General features: G+C 39.0%; 1 protein-coding gene across 3 annotated transcripts; it reads right to left on the reverse strand.

The window, feature by feature from the left end:
• Positions 1–1,134: 1,134 nt before the first annotated feature.
• On the reverse strand, positions 1,135–10,923 carry LOC111330483 (uncharacterized). Of its 3 annotated transcripts, none has more exons than XM_022935344.2 (15): positions 10,778–10,917; positions 9,997–10,202; positions 8,202–8,289; positions 7,766–7,840; positions 7,383–7,480; positions 6,639–6,749; positions 6,126–6,252; positions 5,341–5,420; positions 5,014–5,076; positions 4,512–4,626; positions 3,727–3,803; positions 3,334–3,400; positions 2,905–2,987; positions 2,393–2,470; positions 1,135–2,091 (listed from the first exon to the last, which is right to left on the reverse strand). In XM_022935344.2, exons 2-15 carry the CDS (start codon positions 10,135–10,137, stop codon positions 2,020–2,022), a joined length of 1,275 nt encoding a protein of 424 aa, XP_022791079.1. In that variant the 5' UTR covers positions 10,138–10,202; positions 10,778–10,917; the 3' UTR covers positions 1,135–2,019. The 3 variants fall into 3 exon arrangements, 2 of the variants coding, with proteins under 2 accessions (XP_022791079.1, XP_088608441.1); XM_088752315.1 differs by having other exon boundaries at positions 10,783–10,865; XR_015998468.1 differs by lacking the exon at positions 3,334–3,400 and having other exon boundaries at positions 10,778–10,923.
• Between the last annotated feature and the right edge of the window lie 1,787 nt (positions 10,924–12,710).

Consider the following 12,710-nt stretch of genomic DNA (forward strand, 5'->3'; position numbering starts at 1 on the left):
CTGAACAATTATCATATTTGCACGCAACGGGCCAAGATACGCAACCAACGCAAGGTTGAAGGGTCAAAATACTTAATTTATATAATTCCAATGTTATTAATGTTTTTTCTAACTGTTTAACAGCGTTCTGGCAAAATTTCAAAATGTGGTCATCTATCAACCCCTCCACGCTAATTATAAGAAATTCTTGGTGAGCCGCATTGAATATATCTTTTGTTAGTGAATGGGTCGATGGGGGCATCCTTATTATGATTTATATGGAGGAGGACGACCTTTTTAATACTTATTGTCATCATTTTTATCATTTTCATCATCATCATTATTATTATTATTATTATTATTACTATTACTATTATTATTATTATTATTATTATTATTATTATCACACCCATTTTGATATAACTGGTGATTTTTGCAATCTGATTTGCTCTCGCCGGTGCGATTTATTCACAAATCGCACCATTTTATTCTTTAAGTTGCATCGTATTCCTAGCCAAGTGGTAGCTTTGCTAAAACACAACCACCAATAAAATTTTAAGGCTTTTCTAAAGCAATAAATCAAACTGTAGAAAAATGAGAGAAATCTTTTGAAACTTTTTACAAACCACAGCTCAATATACTGTATCAAAATATTTGAACAGACTGAAACAACTTCCACTTTGCGATTTAAAAATAGATGATTCTAGACCAAAATTGCACGACAGGAAGTTCATAGACGTCGTGTCGTGCAATTTTGGTCTGAAATCATACTTGTGATTTCAAATCAAACTCGCACTAGCACTGCGCTTTCGTTGGATTTTGAAATCACGCGTATGATTTCAGACCAAATTGCGCCATCAGTTCAATTACCATTAAATATCATATAAATCGCTTTGATTACCATTGTCATCATCTTTATCGTTATGTTGCAATATTATCATTGATGTTATTATTATTATTATTATTAATGCTTTACTGAGCGGATGAAGAATTTGGAGCTCGAAAGGTAGTTCCCAGTTCTTTTTCCTCTACTTTCTGATAAATATGCTCTAAACTTTGGGCGACGCGGTAAATAGGTACTTAAAACAAACTTAATCCACGTAACTTAAAAATTCCTGTCGAACTCAGCTCTCTCCAATACACTCCTACTTCCAGTTTCTTGTTGAGATTTGCCTTTATTCCCAATCAAGAGATAATAATCTCTTGCTCACAATTCATTAGTCTCTTCAACCCACGGAAGATACATTTCCGTGTTTAAGGCCGAAAACAACAACAGACCGTTTTTCTTTGTCATGAAATGTATTAATCAATTCACAACAATCATTTATAAAAACCTGTAAATGAGTTTACATATTAGCTAACTACAAAACAGCTCTTACATACTGTACGCGGGTTTGGTTTTTGAAATTTAACTAAGTGCTATCACTTTTTCCAAAACAGGACCCCTTTTCACTTTTGAAAAGCTTGATCATTAACCGATCAGCTCTAATAAATTGTGCAGGTAGCTTTAATTCGGGTTACCGGCGGATACAAAGGGGAGTTGCGTATTGTTTTACGAAGCGAGGGCCATCTATTCTAGTCGCTTGCCTCATAGATTTCGTCAGATCAAATCTATGCACTTTTAGTAAAAGGTAACAACATTAAAGTTTCTTTCTATCCTTCTCCTATATGTATATATTTTTTTGAAAACAGCAAACCCTAAAGATTGATTATGATAAATCTCTAAAAATCAGTTTTGACCTCACTGAGTTTCTAGATCAATCCAGATCGTTAATGTCCGGAATCGTCCAATGTTGTATTGTTTGACTTGCTTTGTTCTTAGATCCTGATAAAGTGCACTGCTAATGCGAGCTTTTGCTCGAACTCTGCTCTGTGCTGAGCTGTATCTAATGAAGGGGCCCATCGCAGTATAATATCGGTTTCTGATCTAAAATATTGCTTTTCCTAGACAACCCTACAGCTTTACAACTAAGACTTAGATTAAGACCTTGGGCTGTTTTTCCTTTTTACTACTCAGGCGGACACAACAGTTCTCAAGCTTTACATCACCAGACAAGCTTCAGACGGCTGCTGCCGTGAGCCAACAGTTAAGACAGGCATCATTACCACATCCTATGATGAAAGGAATCTGTCAGCAACGCATGGACCTCTAGAGAGGTTCATGAAAATCATATATTTGAACTGAGAAGAAATATTGGGGACATTATGGGAAATATTGCAGTTATTGAAATGACCCCGAAACTAACACACAAACCAGCAGACAAGAAAAAAAAAAGAAAAAAAAAGGAGTCTATGATTATGCGACTGAGTGATCTGAACCCATGATCATCGGGTGAAACTGGCCCAGCTCAGAACTATTGAGACAGCTATCGAATTACGCTTCTGCGAGTATTTCAGACTTCCAGACACCTACCGCAGGGTGGACACGAAGATCATGTGCTCCTTCTGCGCCATCTCGGTAGGTGTTAGTGTTTCCATTAGGCCAGCGGACCTGCTCATCAATAGACATATTTACAAAGTTGCTCGAGGTGAACACTTCCACTTTGACTAGTGTTAAAAGTATTACAAGTGAAGGAGTAGTTGTGAAAAGGCGAATGAATCTACAAACATATATGATTTGACAGGCAACAGTGTCATATCAAAAGTAATTTCTTGTTATTCTCGATTAAAAAACATGTATTTAGTGACTGTTTTTTGGAAATCATGAGAGGGCTTCATTGTATTTGCCACTAGCACAAGTTGGAATCAGTAGATGTATTTCAAAAGCCAAATTAAGATAGGTTTGAGGCGAAATGATCAATTTGATGTTTTTAAAATTAAAAGTTGATGTTTTGAAATTAAAATTTCAGTGAGGGAGCAAAACAATTCAAGGGAGGGGAAATCGAAAAGGAAAAAAAATTATAAAGTGAAACATGGCAAATTCACCTTTGCAATTCCACCGCCTACGTGGTAGACGCGACCGATGTTCCCACTTCCTCCATCCTGATTTCCCCATTTCCAGTCTGGTCCTAAATTGATAAAAAGTACATTTAAAATTAAGGAAATCACTCTTAGTTCCCAGACAATTCTACGACAGCTATTTGTGTAGTTGCAGCGCTTACAGTGGTTGGTAATCCAGTGAAGCAAATTTCCCGCCAATTCTTCCCCCTTCTACCCCTCCGTTTCCCTAAGTGAGTCCCTGTCCCACAATGACTGTAATGTACAAAGGCTTAAGTTTCATTTCCATTCGCAATCATGTTAAGTTTGTCGTCCGTCTTATGAGATGTCTTCAAACATTGGATTAATCGATTGATTCCCACCCACTTTCTCAGTCGCACTATCGGGAGCTTAGGGGGTCCCCCGAAGTTTTCTAACCTCTAATCACACGACATCCAACTTGAACTCCTTCAAGGAGAAGCACGCGTCTGTTTTCATCAACAACCTAAAAATGACAGTGATACTGCGCGAAACTTAAGCCTCAAGCACTGGTGCGCAATGTAACGAAAACTTTGGTCAACACAGTGTTTAAGTCTTCAATGTAATTGCAGATCTCGGTACTATGTCACTCCGCATGTACTCCAATAGTCGCACCCTCATCATTTTCCTCTTTGACGTGCGACTGTCGTGACTGGCAGCTTACCAAAGTGCATAACCTCTTCCTCTCGCCAGTTTATTAAGCGGAAGAAATGCAAACACCTTAACACCCCCCCCCCCCCCCCACGTAGAAATACTATCTAAACAGTTTTAAATGCAAGGTTATTTTCTTACTTTGACATCAAAAGCGGAATCTTTTCCATAACGGTAGGAATTCTTATTCCCGCGATCCCATTGAATCTCCACCCAACCTAAAAGCAAATGAGACCCTATTAGATTACACACTTAGCGAAAGAGGAGAAAATGGCATGCAGACCAAAGGAGGGCGGGCTCTTGGTTCAGGCCTTGAGACATGTCAGATAAATTCATATAAACATTAAGATGGAATTAGGGTGAAAAAGTCAGAATAGATATCGTCCAGTTTTGTCAAAGAAACGAATTAAAAAAGGAATAAATCTGTATTTTCTTAGCGAGAATTTAACAGGTGGCACAATGTAGATAACAGGATAAACCAACTCCCTACTCACCTGTACTGTTTCACCATTTTCTCTTCACACTCAGGCAATAGGAATCCTGCATCAAAATCTTGCTGCTATTTAACGTGGGCCTTGTGTGTGGTATATGTCAGTTATTTTAAAATAAAACAGACAGTGGAAAAGACAAAAACAACAACAAAAGACAACAAAGCGAAACCAAAAAAATAAAAAAGACAAAAAAATAACGACGACAACAACAAAAACCACAACTGCTAAACAGATGAAGTACCGAACTTCGAATTTAGTAACACTGTGTAACCATATAAATGAATAGATTCAAAATGGTTTGCAGTTAGACAAGGGCCTACCAAAACGTTTTGTTACAATAAATTATCACGTTTTCTATTCTTAATAACACAGCAATTGGACTCACATGACGCAGCTGAGTATGAAGTAAGCAATAAAAGTCTTAACTTAACTCACCAGGCGTTCCACCAGCATCCACTACTGTACCCACTCTCCCTCCGTCTTGATCACCCCATTTCCAGTGAGGTCCTCTGCGAACACGTGTCCCCAATGGGGGGGGTCTGGGATAGTTCTGAGGAATAACAATAACAACAGCTCGAACATGACAGGTACTATTTTGAGATTTTCTTTGAGTACCAAGGGGCTTAAAATTCCTTGTCTGTGAGTGTCCATTTATTTGTCTGTTTAATCATTCACTTATTGGTATATTGTCGTTGTTGAAGTTCTCCCGGATTGCTTCTGTCAGAGACCATTAAATAGCCCGCGCCGACGCTAACGATAACAGTACACAATATAAAGGTGCCACATTTCATTACTTTCCAACAGCATTCAAAAATATTTCTACAATATCATTTTGTATATCCTGATTAGTCAGTAGTTCAGCTTGAGGGAAAATATTTCTCTCCCGTCATGAAGACATGTTAAGCATATCTTTGCCAAAGCAGAATTTTCCACTCACCCCATTATTGTTGTCATCATCTTCTGCAACCAACATGGCCAAAAGCAGAGCCATGAGAGGACGCTGCAAACAGAAATAACAAACGAACAATTGCAGAACTGCTTCGTGTGTGTGTGCAGTGTTTTTCCTTTTGAACAGATTAAATTAAGAAAAAAGGTAAATTTTTAACATGGCTGTCTAGACATTTTTATTCTCAGTCCAAAATGGTTCTACCTTAGCTACACGCGCGGATGATTTATAATCTTTAAAGGGTTAGCCTTTTGAAAGGTTTGAAATCATTGACACTGAGCCATCAATTTTACATGTAGTAGCGGGTAAGTCTCTCACCAGCTCTCCCTCCTCCATATCTTCGCCGAGACTTCGCATAAACTGCTGCAACACGAGCAAGTTCCTAAGTTGTGTCATGTCTGTGGAACAGGAAAGTAAACAAAACAATGCTTCTTGTTTATGAAGTAATTCGTCACCTTGGAATCAGTTATTTAGACTCGTGAGAATCGTTAACACCGAGCTTTGGGATGAGCAAACTTTGCCTACTACAAAAGCTATACACACTATAAAAGTGTGTATGATACTATTATGACGATACCACGTTGCCAATTAAATCGAGGCACTCTGATTGTTACAGTTTTTAAGTCTCACCAACAGTTTTCAAATTCTGAAAATTACCCTTCATTCCACCCATTTTTAAAGAGTCCCTTAACATTTTCGCAGTGCCAGCCCATAATTATTGAATACCCTTGTCAAAGGAATATGACTGACACCGTACGCTGTTGTCCTGGGATTAATATACTCTTAAGCAAAGAACTGCACGCCAAATTTGAAAGTTACTCCATTCTGTACGGCAGCACACTTGCGTGAAAGACTTAAACTGAAAGACATCGAGTACCCCGCTCCTCCCTTCCATCCTGACAATAGAGGATAAGCTGTTTTAAGCAAACCTTTTCAGTGAAAAGGTGAAATTCCACTTGAAAAGCCAAATTTCTCATTTCATTATGAATATTGAAATAGTTGTCACACACCTAATCAAGAGTTGACTACAAGTCTATGGTTTCAGTTTGTGTAAAATTAAATATTAGTCTCAGTGCAACGGGAATTATGGTTGATAAACTCACCATGCGAAAACTGGGCAATAAAACGGGACAGCAACACTTGGCGCTTGAAAAAAGTGCTGAGTTCCTCCATATTTTGCACCATCACGTACATTCCTCCAGTTGTCTGTGCAATACTCGCCAAAAGTTTCTAAATAATTTGGATATATCAAAAAAGTTGAAATGGTAAATTGGCCACCGTAACGATTACAAAAGCTGACGTTTCTAAGGTTTCACGAAAACGCAAATTAATCATTTAGTCTTGACAAGAAACTAGAAGCAGTGTATAATCTCTTTAATTTGCGCAGTGTGCCAAGTTCTCGGTAAGAAACCTAGCTATCAAAGCGTTTATTTGGGAATATAACAGAGTCAGAATTGCCCGGGAAACTAACGAGCCTGCGATGGAAAAGGATATCAGCCCGGGAAGACTGGTAAAACTCCCAACTCATTTTTGCCAACGAAACTAGGAAAACTACGGTATAGCAAGCATTGCTGACTTTTCTACTTAAATTTCTTTAACCAGCGCATTTCTTTTACCTGATCAGCCTTTCCACAGCCAACACAGGCGATTGGGATCTTATAAGGAAGACCAACTTCTTGCCAGCGAGGACCAAAAAGCACAGCGACCAACAGCACTGCAGTTAAGGCCTGAAATAAAAATGTCGAAAGCTAAACGGGATTCATATTAGTGGCTAAAAAGCTAAAGCATCGTCAATAAATACAGCTACATTAAGAGAGGAAAATCGAAAGCAGAGTACGAGACGCTTAGAAATGCTACATAAGCGTTGCCAAAAAGAATGATTTTATCAACTAGTTTGCAGCAAGATATATTAGCTTGTACTTTTGGTTTAACTGGAAAAGAAACAGCAAAAAGAAACAAAATCTGTTTATTGCATACAGTTCAAGCACAGAGGTTAAATGGGTTTTCGCGTAATGAAAAATTAAGTATTCTTAATTTTCGTGAACTGTGAAAATACGAGATTGAAACCTCGTGAATTATTAATTTTTTGTTATTCGTGATTCGTGAACCTTAAAGTTCTTTATCGGATTTTTCATGAAGTTATTTCTTCTTTTTGACGTGCGTGAGAAGTGTGCAGGACTCCTTCTCCCCGTTACCCCTTTCTGCACAGAAGCGCTTTAATAAGTGATCGGTAATACCACTTATCCATGCTAATCGTGAATTCAGGGCTCCATTTTTTCGTGGTAAAGAGGATTAAGCTTCTGTTTATTTTATGTCAAACACCATAGTTCCAAAAACATGTTTATCTTTTACAGTCTTGCCTGTTCATTTTCACTTCCATTTTCATCAGTAGGTTTCCCGTCAGTCATGAGAATAATGCGTGGACAAAGTTTTCTTCCATTAACACTGACAACACCACCTGAGAAATTAAACAGTCCGAAAGACAAGGAGGCGTATGAAACTTTCGTGTTTCATGCTTTAAATAACATTCATTTTCCATTATTGTTTGCTTCACTGGCTTCGTGACACGATATGTAACCTATTCATTTCTCTGTGAACCAAAATGGAATCACATCCTAATTACTCTAAAACATGCTCGTCCCTTTCTTGAGATGGAAACAAAAGGATGAGGTCTTCTGAAAAATGTTAGCAGTCTTCTCCACAAGCGATATTTAAGTTTACCTTATCAGCGGGTATTACTCACCATTTTTTCCAATTTCCTGAAGAGCCATTAGCAAACCATCTTTCATAGGAGTCGTTCCATTGGCACTAAGTCCACCTGAAACAGAACGAGACATCTCTCAGAGAAACAAAAAACAAAGCTAAATTAAAGAGAGATATCACGAGAACTTTCTTCATTCCACTTAATCAGAACTTAAGCTATCTAAATGATTTCAACGACATTTTGACACCTTTTTCTCTTGAGGTAATCAATGCTGAAATGGTGAGTTAAAGCAGTCATCAAATTTCAAAAAATAAAAATACCTATCTGACTTTTTACAACTACTAAGAGCAGCGTCATATTATTTTGGAACGTTACATTTGTCAACCCATGTATGGTTTCACTAAAAAAACAGAGGATCGGATAGAATTCAATACTGATGTCTAGAATTTCAAACGAAGAAAAGAGTGCAACTTACGGATTTTCATTTTGAGACTTGGATAGTTGTTTGACAAGCTATGCAATATTTGGGTCTTGGCCCCAAACTCAACTATGGCAACATTTTCCTGAGAGTAAAAAGCAAATGTATATTTATCAAAAGAATCAAACTACTCACTGAAACAACATGCACCTTCAAACACTCGTAACACAGAAAATAAAATGCATTCTATTAATACAATAAGCTAACTGAAGCTCAGTTCATGGAGCAGATCATGTGAGTCATAAAGACTAAGCAGCAAGAGACAAGTGCGCGAGCTCGATATCTCAGCATTCTACTGCTTATAATGACGATAACCACTTGATCGCGGAGAAGAAATTAATTGCGATTTGACAGAATCTATCCGAAACGTGTTTTTAAAACAGCTACATCTTAGTATGATGCAGGAACTTCTTAGTATGATGCATGAACTTCATATATTCATCGTATCAGCTACATCTTAGTTAAAAATCTAGTCAGCCTTTTTTTCTTCAGATTGTTCAGAATGTTTTGTTTGCATTGCGTGACGGCTGATGACGAGTGTGACTTGGCGGCCTCGCCTTATTCAGATTAGTTTACCACTTGCAGAACGTTTCGGTGACGTTCTTCGTTTTTTTGTTGTTGTTGTCGCAAGAAGCGAATGAAGTTGTTAGCATTAAAACCGGAATTTCAGAGACCTTGTGTGAGTTAATTTGGTGTCACAGAAAACGTTTTCCACAAGATAAAAGTTGCGTAGATCACGAGTCAGTCCACGTCCGTCATATCAATACATGTAATGGGTCAGTCCGTTTCAGTGCGCGTTTTTTATTTCCTAGAAATGTTAGGCGTTGATAGTCTAAATAGATCACGGGAACAAGGGGAAACAGGAGTAAAGTGATAAACCGAAAGTGAGACGAAGCACTCGCCTATTATTGACACCGGAAGTTTCGACATGCTCGTTATTCTCTTAGGGCCGGCCATTTAACTCTTGAGGGGGGGGTGGGTGATTTTGAAAAAGAGAATTTAGAACGGAAAAAAATATCCTGCCCAGCAGATTGCTAGAAAAAAAAATTTCTTGATGACTAGAAATCACCCCCCCCCCCCCCAAAGTTAAATGGTCGGCCGCTTAGCATTAACAGAAAATGATACTCTTGATAACACAATAACACATATTTTACATTAGTGCGTGCGTGTGTCCCCTTGGGAGTCTGATTTCTATTTACTGTCGACCGTTTTGAACTACTAACCCTACTGATATTTGTCTCCTCCTTATCAAATATTTTCAAAACAGAATGTCATTAACCGAAACACAACATTTTTCCGAGAAGCTTATACGGGGTCGCAGTAGAGATTTACTTCCATTCGGACACTTCCAGGAAATTACCGAAATTCGCATCTGGTTCGATGAATCAAAACTCAATGACACAATAGACATGATTTTCTGTTATGAGTTACTTTTCATCCATTCGGACTTGAGTTAGGAAGTCTCGCTACCAAATAACGGAAGTAACCATTGTTTAACGCATCAAACCTCCTTAGCAAACAAAAACGCTTGCTTTCCTTGTTCTGAACATTGAACTTGTCACATAAATAGACTCTTCTTTCCCAATTATGAAACCCGCGCAATCGTCCGTACTCTGTAATCTCATGTTGTCTTCATTGTAAAAGAAGTGAATTTCAAAAATTAACTTAGAAATCGAGTAAGGGTTTGTTTTCGCGAAGCTGATGAAAACATTTTCACCACATATCCTTGCGACACTGAGGTTTCTATGTAAAGAAAACATTGCTATGCATTTCGTGGGTCCCCACTTCTCACCTTTAAATTCGCCTGCTTTGCAGTTTCCTCGACTCCTTCCAGAAATTTGAGCGCAGCTGCTTTCAGCTGGTTGATGCCCTCATTGTTATTCCATCCCATGGATCCCGAAGTGTCGAGACAAAGAACTGTATCCAAAGGCATCCTGTTGGCATTAAGCGACTCTGTCCCCCTCTTTACGTAGAGAGAATAATGAGGACGCGATATATCTACAACAGAAATTGTCTTAACATGTAACAAGAGTCTCTAAGGTGCACATTCCTCGACCGCTCGACTTCTCAAACTACACGCGATAAATTTATGCATAAAAAACAGTCATCCGAGACGCATTTATTCCTGAACGTTCCAGAAGGTATTTAAAACCCCATATTTACCCCTGCCATCTAATTCTCAAGTAAAAGCGAGCAGCTCATTGGAGACGATTAAATCAAATTTTTGTATTTGTTTCTGAGTGTTATTGCGTAGGTAAAATAACTTTGTATGCGTCCATGCATATCGAATGCGTATGAATGTTTTCTGATTCTCCAGACAGACATCAGAGGAGTTTCTGTTAATACGATAGCGTGAACAGCACTCGTGCATTGGGTGAGAAGCTCGTTACCAGACGCAACAAACTGCAAACTTTTCACTTTAACGTTACTCCTTCGCTCGTAGTAAAGACGCGTTTACTTCCGGGATGTGCCGTCAATTAGTCATACATTTCATCTCTCTCTTTCAACTGCGACACCTATGTTATAACAAATAATTAAACTATGCTAAAGATGTTTTCGGACAGTCTTCTTACCTCACAATACACTGCTTCGGTGAATATACTGGGGTGATGCTGATTTGTAACAATCGCATTGAGGTCAGGTTCGTAGCTACGAATGTTGCTCCGTTGGCTGTGACACTGAACAACACCCAGAATAAATTCTGGTTTTAACTGGTTTCATCATCATTAAGCCTCGGTTTGGTTCCTGACGTAGAGGAGACGGAGGGGAAAACAGAGAGGAGAGACTGGAGTCATTGTAATTGTGGCGTGCAGCGATTTACATAAACCTCTTCGCACTGAAACTTATGATTATTACAGGAATTAGTCGGCTAAACGTTATCACCGACGCAAGCAACGGAAAATCAGAAAACAACTCCATCGGCATGCCAAGGATCGTAGAATTGATGCGAACTTTAGCCGTAGCTAGGTATTACTCAGTACATGCTTGGACATGACAGTATAGATTGATTTCTATACTGTTTCATCTATTCGTTCTTGCCAAAATTGTTCCCGTGAACACACCTATTCAGTGTATTCTTTGATAGTTTTTTTCGTTTGTACGTTTGTTTGTTTGTTCAGTTTTAGGGAGACCGGGGGCCAGGGGGGAGGGGGTTAGTTTTAATATATTTAAAAGTGGTGACATTTGATTCCGCCTTGTCTCTAACCCTTTACATCCTTACATCAGTATATTCTCCAAACTTCTCTCCGCACATTTCGCAAGGTGCTGACAAGGAGAATTTGTAAAACAATCAAGAGTTTCTAGTTGGTGATCATTTTCCTTTCTTATGACCCAGGTGGTACCTGCTTGTGACCTTAATGTGAGATTCGGGGGTGATAATGTCAAAAGAAATTAGGTGCTAGTCACTTTTAGGTGTTAAAAGGTTAATAATATTTTATAAACATTTTCAACTAACCGATTTAAACTATGGGCTCCTTTAAACATATCACCGTGATCACCATCATTTGCGTCGCCGTCGTCAGTGTCATCATCGATCACTGTTATGAAACAAGTACAACCGTCAGGCTGCTGGTCACTTGAGTTCTTAGAAAAACGAAAGAAAAACCTCCACAGAGGTGCAAAATTAGTAATATGGGAAAATACATGTAGAAAATTTGAATTGATCAAAACATCAAAATTTGCACAATAAAATTCAATCATTATTTCAGGCTTACTGAAAATACCGATTTGTTCTATAATTTCAGTCAAATTTTAAATTAAAGCGAATATCAAATGGTTTATCAACTGCGCGTACTTGAACTAGTATAGTCCAGCGCTGTCCAGCTGTGTAAGGGGAAGGGGGCTGGGGAGAGGGCGATGGTGGAAAATGAGCGGGAGCTCTGTTATATATTGAAGCAAATACTATAGACAGATTCATAGACGTCTAACTTTCCAACTGTTAGTCCGGGATCCTAAAGTTGTCCAGATTCCAATGCTAATCAACGTTAAATTATACCAATGGTATCTCTGCTGCACCGCACATCAGAGCTCTAGCAGCCCCAGCTGCCCCAGCAGCCCTAGCAGCCCCAGCAGCCCTAGCAGCCCCAGCAGCCCAAGCAGTCCTAGCAGCCCCAGCAGCCCTAGCAGCCCTAGCAGCCCCAGCAGCCCTAGCAGCCCCAGCAGCCCTAGCAGCCCTAGCAGCCCCAGCAGCCCCAGCAGCCCTAGCAGCCCTAGCAGCGTGTAGCACCCCTAAAGACATTTACATAGTCGATAATTTCAAAGCTCGGAATTTACCTTAACTTCAGTTTAGCTGTTTAATTTCATTTTCAGGGGGCTTCAGTGGTATTATCCTTTTTTTGCTCTTTATTACGCAGAAAATTCTGCTCAAATTGACTCCATTAATTAGGATAATCCTACATTCCTGTTGTTTTGCATGCTGCTTTCCACTATTTTTTTTTCCAGTCACAAGCCTCCGCAGTGCAGTCGCGGTGTTAACAAAAAGAGGTAATCCTCTCACAGAGGGAATCT

The sequence above is a fragment of the Stylophora pistillata genome, chromosome 3 (assembly GCF_964205215.1).
Source record: "Stylophora pistillata chromosome 3, jaStyPist1.2, whole genome shotgun sequence".
NCBI classification, from domain to species: Eukaryota; Metazoa; Cnidaria; class Anthozoa; order Scleractinia; family Pocilloporidae; genus Stylophora; species Stylophora pistillata.